The sequence below is a fragment of the Eulemur rufifrons genome, chromosome 6 (assembly GCF_041146395.1).
Source record: "Eulemur rufifrons isolate Redbay chromosome 6, OSU_ERuf_1, whole genome shotgun sequence".
NCBI classification, from domain to species: Eukaryota; Metazoa; Chordata; class Mammalia; order Primates; family Lemuridae; genus Eulemur; species Eulemur rufifrons.
The window spans coordinates 58,856,651-58,864,408 of NC_090988.1; the positions used below are offsets into that span (position 1 = coordinate 58,856,651).

The window sequence follows — 7,758 nt, forward strand, 5'->3', positions numbered from 1 at the left end:
CTGTCCAACTGTAGCATATTTCTGCACATTATCAGTATTGAGTAGGTGCTGGTTACCTGACCTGGCTCCTCCTGCATCCTTTGCCTGAAACTGCAATGGAAATAGAAGACTGTAAACCTTCAACTAACAAAACAATTGCTTTGTGTTTTGTCTTATTTTGTCTTTAATCTTTGTGAATCCTTCATTATAATTTTCAGCCAGTGTTTCTCTTTTTCTCTCCCAGCCCTTCACTTCTAACACTTGCTTTCCCATTTTTTTTCTTCACCTTTAACAGTGACAGAAGTTAAAATAAAAATTCTATGGAGAGTCTTCATATCACTCATCACTTCATATCATATACTCTGCCTTCATCTCCCAAGCAAATTATAGGTTCAATGAATAACCAAAATAGAAATATCACTTGCAAAATTGATATGAGAAACTTAATTTCATTCTTTTCAGGTGTTACTGCAAAACAAACCACTTATGTATACCAGCCAGAAAATGTTCTGCAAGTTCTGCTAAAAACTCAAAAGTTGATCAGAATATCATGACCAGAAATATACCATTCTGGAGTAAGCTACTATCTGCAAAATCACATTAATTCCAAGTCAGGCCATTATATTATATTAGGATCTTGGAAAATAACTTCAATGAGAAGTTCTTAAGAACTTAAAAATTATTGCTATGTCTTAATAACTATTGTATGAAGAACAATTGATCTTGTATATCTCAAACTTCAATTATTACCACAGATAGGAACCCAGAAGTTACAACATGCTAATTTATCTGATCTAGGCATTGTCACAAATATCACCTTTGGAGCCACTGCATTGTGGAGAGCACTGATGAAGATAGAATCAAAAGAAATGTGAAAGTTCTTTTGGAAATTTTTGCCAGTATCTCCAGAATTTTCTAAATTAATTTTAAACGATCGAATTATTTTATTTATTCAATCAACAGTTTATTAAGCACTCCTTAGTGCCAGGGTACCACTAGATCACAAAAAACATTTGAAAAATACGGGATCTCAAAATCCAGTAAGTGAGATCAAAGAACTTTTATTCATATTTTGCCTCTTCTTTGCAGATCTACATTGGAGAAAAGAGAGATAAAGAGTGCTTTAGTGCTAGAATCCAAGAAGATATTTGGGCCCATCCTGGGCGTTGGTACATATTCTTATACTAGCATCACTTTCCTCATCATTCAGACTCCTGACATTGACTTCTTCCAGGTGGATTTAACTTCCTTTTCTCAGGTTCTCTAAGAGTTGCCTTACACTTGTGCAGGGACCCTGAATTAAAGTCCAGGTACCATCAATGCATAAGAAGCATTTTACAATTATCTCAGAGTCTTGACCAAGAGCACCTCTGCACCACTGGTAGAAAGTGGCTGTGCCCACCAGGAAGATGGGCAACCACACTGCAGTAAGCACATTTCTTCTGTGGGGATTTTCCAGTTTCCAAGACCTACAGAACTTACTCTTTGCAGTGATTTTTGTCTCCCATGTGACCATCGTAGCTGCAAACATGTCCATAATGGTGGCCATCAAGCTTAGTCACAACCTTCACACCCCCATGTACTTTTTCCTCTGTGGCCTGTCCTTTTCAGAAACCTGTACCTCTATGGTAGTCATCCCCCGCATGTTAGTGGACTTGATATCAGAGAACAAGACCATTTCTCTTCCTGAATGTGCCACACAGATGTTTTTCTTTTTGGGCTTGGCAGCCAACAACTGTTTCATCATGGCTGCCATGTCCTATGACCGGTACACAGCCATCCACAGCCCACTTCACTATCACACCCTTATGACAAGAAAGACCTGCTTGTTATTGATGGTGGCTTCTTGGGTGGTTGGCTTCCTCATTTCTCTGTGCATTGTCATCACTATATTCAACTTGTCTTTTTGTGACTTGAATACTATCCAGCACTTCTTTTGCGACATCTCACCTGTGGTCTGCCTTGCTTGTGATTACACTTCTTATCATGAAACGGCTATTTTTGTGCTTTCTGCCTTTGTGCTCGTGGGCAGCTTTATTTTAATTATGATTTCCTATGTCTTCATTGTGTTCATAGTCATGAAAATGCCCTCTGCAAAGAGAAGGTATAAGGCCTTCTCCACTTGCTCCTCTCACCTCACTGTCGTGTCCATACATTATGGATTTGCTTGCTTTGTCTATTTGAGGCCCAAGGACAGTGACTCCTTCCCTGAAGACATGCTGATGGCTGTGACATATACAGTGCTGACGCCTCTGCTTAATCCCATAGTTTACAGCCTGAGAAACAAAGAAATGCAGATAGCCCTAAGGAAATCACTAGGCAGTGTAATTAGATTTTTCCTTCAGATGACAGATAAAAGACCCCTGAACATTTTTAAAAATTAGAATTGATTTTAAAAACTAGAATTGACAAATAAAAGTGGAAAAAGTAGAGTACTTATAAAAAAGTCATCACTTTGTGTACAAAGCAGTTAAAGTATTTCCTAATTGCCTGGTATGTCCTGGCCTCATCATTTTCCTATTACAAAGAGGATGCAGTTTTAAAAGTTATAATACATATGTGTGTGTACACATTTGCATGCAGTAAACATATTAGAAATGCTTTGGAACACTGTGTTTTCATGATAGCAGTTGCTTTTTGGGAAAAAAAGAAAATTATACTAAAGAGAACAAGAAGTCAAAGAAGAAAGAGGGAAAGAAGGAAGGAAGGAAGGAAGGAGGGAGGGAGGGAGGGAGGGAGGGAGGGGAAGAAAGATGGAAGGAAGAAGAGAAGGAAGGATGAAGTAAGGGAGGGAAGGTGGAAGGGATACACAGAAAGAAGGAGGAAGGAGGGAGGGAGTAAAGGAAAAAGAAAGGGAGTTGACTAGTATAATTAATCAAAAAAGGAGAAAGTACAAACACAAAGTCAGAACTTAAAATGAAGATATGATCACAATACAGTGAAAATTAAAAACAACTTAAGATAATGCTTTGTTCAACTCTATTCAAACAAATTTAAAAATTAGAATGAAATGGATAAATTTATGGAAAAAATAAAATGACAAAAATGACCCCAAAAGCAATAGACATTTTTTAACATACCAATTTCCACGCAAAATTTTGAGAAATCTGTCAAAGAAGTAATTTTTCTTTTCCCCCTTGCAAAGCATTAGACCAGATGATTTAATAACTAATTTATTTAAATTCTCAAGGAACAAATAATTTAAATGCTATTAAATTAATTTAGAACACATATAAATAGTTTCTAATGTACAAACCTCACCGTGGTGGAAAGTTCTGCATATTACTGCTGTCTGATTGTGGCCAGGGTAGTGAGATTCTGAAATGAATTATAGAAATTTAGATGATGTAAGGTAGTAGATGAATTTTGAGGTTACATTGTTCACATGGTTATAGTGGTTGTGAAGTGGTGTATTGTTGTGGGTATGAATTACATTTCCCTAAGGACAAATGATGTCATTATATACTTATGGGTCATTTGTATATTTAATTTGGAGAAATGCATACTCAAGTTCTTTCCCCATTTTTAATTGAGCTATATGTGTTGAATTTTAAATTGTTTGATAATTGTAGGTACACATCCCCAATCAGATACATGATATAAAATATTTTCTCCCATCCTATAGGTTGTTTCTTCACTTTCTTTACAGTTCACTTTGAAGCGCAAAAGTTTTCTAATTTTAATGAGGTTCAATTTATCTATCTTTATCTTTTTTGCTCATGGTTTTGATGTTATAACTAAGAATCTATTGCTTAATCCAAGATCACAAAGACTTTCCCCTGTGCTTTCTTCTAAGAGTTGTGAAGTATTAAATCCTACCTTTAGGTCTTTGATCCATTTGAATTAATTTTTGTATGTGGTGTGAGGCAAGGGTCCAACTTTATTCTTTTGTGTGTGGATATCCAAATGCCCCAGCATTATTTATTGAAAAGACTGTTCATTATCCACTGAGAGTTCTTGGCACCTCTATAGATAACCTGTTGACCATAGACACATGGTCTTATTTCTGAACTCAATTCTATTCAATTGAGCTATATGCCCATCTTTTTGCCAGTACAACCTGTCTTGCTAGTGTTGTTTTATACGAAGTATAATATTTTGAAATTAAAAAAAATTATTTTTTTGATATGCTGTTGAATTCAATTTGCTAAAATTTTGTTGAGGATTTTTGCATCTCTATTTATAAGGGATATTGGTCTGTAGTTTTCTTTTTTTGTTGTGTCCTTCCTGGCTTTCGCATCAAAGTGATATTGGCTTTGTAGAATGAGTTAGGGAGGATACCATCTTTCTCAATGTTGTGGAATAATTTCTGTAGTATAGGTATGAGTTCTTTGTATGTTTGGTAAAACTCGGAAGTGTAGCCATCTGGTCGGGACTTTTCCCTTTTGGAAGGTTTTTAATTGCTGCTCCAATTTCTGTGCTTGATATTGGTCTGTTCAGGAATTCAGTTTCCTACTGGGTGAACTTAGGGAGGTTGTATGTTTCCAGGAATTTGTCCATTTCCTCCACATTATGTAGTTTTTGGGCATATAGGTTTTTATAGTATTCAAAGATAATGTTTTGTATTTCTATGGTGTCTGTTGTGACCTCTCCTTTTTCATTTCTAATTGAGTTTATTAGAGTCCTTTCTCTTCGAGTTCTTGTCAATCTGGCAAGAGGGCTGTCAATTTTGTTCATCTTTTCGAAAAAACAGCTTTTGGTTTTGTTGATCTGTATAGTTCTTTTATTCTCAATTTCATTTAGTTGTGCTTTGATCTTAGTTATTTCTTTTCTTCTGCTACGTTTGATTTTACTTGCTCTTCCTTTTCCAATTCCTTGAGACTGTTTATTCGATTGTTGATTTTTGAGCTTTCTGTTTTTTGGATGTGAGCATTTAATGCTATTAGTTTTCCTCTCAGGAATGCTTTTGCTGGATCCCACAGATTCTGATAACTTGTGTTTCCAGTATCATTTAGTTTGAAGAATCTTTTGATTTCTCTCTGTATTTCCTCCTTGACCCAATGGTCATTCAACAATAGATTGTTTAATTTCCATGACTTTGTGAAGTGGGGAGTATTTCTGTTGGTATTGAACTCTAATTTTATACCACTATGATCTGAGAAGATACATGATATAATTTCTATTTTTTTGTATATTTTGAGATCATTTCTCACCTCTTCCAAGGGTGGGGTCTGCCCTGCCAGAGGGGAAGTCAAGCCACAGGGTAAGGGAGGGGCGCTGCCAGAGGCTGGTGGGCGTCTCAGCCCAGAAAGCAGCTTCTCTCATGACTCCACCCCTCCCAGGGGGTAGTTTGTCTGGTCAGCATAAAGTACAAGCAGCTGGCGGGGAGGAGAAGCACCTCCGGAGGCCGCTGGGCAACTCGGCCCAGAAAGCGGCTTCTCTCATTAATCCGCCCTTCCAAGGGAGGGGGTCTCTTCACAAAACACAAGCGGCCAGGCTGGAGGCATAGGGCTTCCGGAAGCCTCCTGAGGTCTCAGCCTGGAAAGGGGCTTCTCTCATGACTCCGCCCCTTCAAGGGCGGGGTTTGACCCGCCGCGCAAAGAGGCAAGTGGCTGGGTTGGGGGAGGAATGTTCAGGAAGCGGCTTCTTTCCTTACCGCCCTCCTCCAAGGGCAGGGCGTGCTCTGCTGGGCAGGGGCAGTGGCGCCGCTTGAGTCCGTTGCGTGGGCCTGCCCTGCTGGGCTGGAGAAGGGGCGGTGCCCAGTTCGGCAACACGCAACAGCGTTTTTAGGCTATAGGCCCCCAAAATGGCGGCTGGTCACCCACAGAGAGCCGGCACTGGAGGCGACTGCTGGGGGGCAGCTGTTGCTGGGTTTGGCAGGTTGTCTCAAGGAGCTGCCAGCTGTCGCCACTGCTTCCGTGAGGCACTGACTCACGTCAGTCCAGTAGGGGGTCCTGTATTCTCTGTCCCACTCTGCGCCAGCCGAATCTTCGGTGATTTCCAAGGGTAGAGCCTCCCTTTCGGCATTCGCCTCCCTTGTTCTGGTCCCAGAAGCCGCCAGAGGTGAGATGCCTGTCTGCAAACTCCCTCCTGCGGACCCCAGAAGTGTCCACTCAGACCAGTCCCTCTCCTGCCCAGTGCGGACCCAGGACAGCACTGGTGAGTTCAAAATGTTTGTCACTTTTGTCTCTTCTCCACACAGCCCGTCAGTCCATGCTACAACTTCGCACTGACTTTAGGCGCTTCCCTGCCTGAGTGGATGTGGAGGTCGGTGGAGGAACCAAGCGTCCTCCTGTGGGTCAGATCACACTGCCCCAGCCGGCTGACGGGCGTGGCCGTCCCACGCTCTATTCCCTAACCTATCTCTCACACTCTCCGGACTTTGCGGTCAATTCTCCAGTTCACTTTTTTTCCCCAGTGCTGCTTGTCCCCCACTGCTGCTCTGCAGATTCAGGACGCTGTTCCTGTGGAAGAGCGATCCACTCGTGTGTAGCTGTCCATGTTCTTCACCTCCTACTCTGGGAGCAGAGAGCCAGGAGGTCACTACTAATCCACCATTTTTCCCCCTCCTGGTGGCTATACTTAAATCATACTTTAGGTCAGAATTACAAGAAACAAAGGAGGTCAATATATGACAAAAGGGTCAATTTATCAGAAAGATATTACAATTATAAATATATGCATCCAACATCATTCAGATCACTTAAAATATAAATAAATATAATAATAGCAGAAGACTTCAATATCTACTTTCAATAATGGATAGAATATTCAGACAGAAAATCAATAACAGGGACTACATCAAACTAAAAAGCCTTCTGCACAGCGAAGGAAACAGTGAAAAAGCATCCTGTGAAATGGGAGAAATGCAAATCAAAATCAAAAGGAGATATCACCCCACACTTGCCAGGACAATTACAAAAAAACAAAAGACAAGCATTGTTGTCAAGGATACAGAGAATTTATAGAACCGTTATACACTGTTGGTAGGAATGTAAAATGGTGCAGCTGTTACAGAAAACATAATGGAGGTTCCTCAAAATTTAAACTAGAACTACCATATGATCTAGCCATCCCTCTTCTGAGTATTTACCCAAAATAATTGACATGAGTATCTCAAAGAGACATTGACACTCTTGTATTTATTGCAGCTCTATTCACTGATAACCAAGATTGGAAACAACCTAAATGTCCACGAACAGATGATTGGATAAAGAAAATGTGGAATATATATACACACACACAATGGAATATTATTCAGCCTTAAAAAGAAGGAAATTCAACAATATGCAACAACATAGATGGTCCTTGAGGACATTATGGTAAGTGAAATAAGCCAGTCATAGAAGGACAAATGCTACATGATTCCACTTATATGAGGTATGTAAAATCATCAAATTCACAGAATCAAAGAGTGGAATTGTGGTTCCAGGGCCTGGGGGTGAGGGTGGAGAAAATTTGTTAATCAACAGGCACAAAGTTTAAACAAGGTGAATAAAATCTAGGTATCTGCTGTACAACGTTGTTACTATAGCTAATATTGTACACTTAAATATTTGTTAAGAGGGTAGATCCAATGTCGAGTGTGTTTACCATAACAAAATAATTTTTAAAAAAAGATGACATATTCACTCATTCATTCATTTATTCATTTGGTACTGCTATGTACCTGGCCCCTGCAGTGTTCTAAGAATAAAGTGTTGCACTAGGCAGATAAGATACCTCCCTTTATAGTAGCTGTAGCAAAGTAGGCAAGAAAAACTTTATGCAATTATTTACACCAGTGCCTATATAATTAAAAGAGTGGTAAATGCAAAACATATTTATGACTTCTCTGGA

At 39.6% G+C, this 7,758-nt stretch overlaps 1 protein-coding gene across 1 annotated transcript; it reads left to right on the plus strand.

Moving 5' to 3' along the window:
• Positions 1-1,388: 1,388 nt before the first annotated feature.
• LOC138384895 (olfactory receptor 10T2-like) lies at positions 1,389-2,363 on the plus strand. The gene has a single exon (XM_069470553.1). The coding sequence runs from the start codon at positions 1,389-1,391 to the stop codon at positions 2,361-2,363; it is 975 nt and encodes a 324-aa protein (XP_069326654.1).
• Positions 2,364-7,758: the final 5,395 nt, after the last annotated feature.

Excerpts from the sequence above, each read along its gene's own strand:
- LOC138384895 (XM_069470553.1), top strand. The coding sequence starts at position 1,389 with ATGGGCAACCACACTGCAGTAAGCACATTTCTTCTGTGGGGATTTTCC.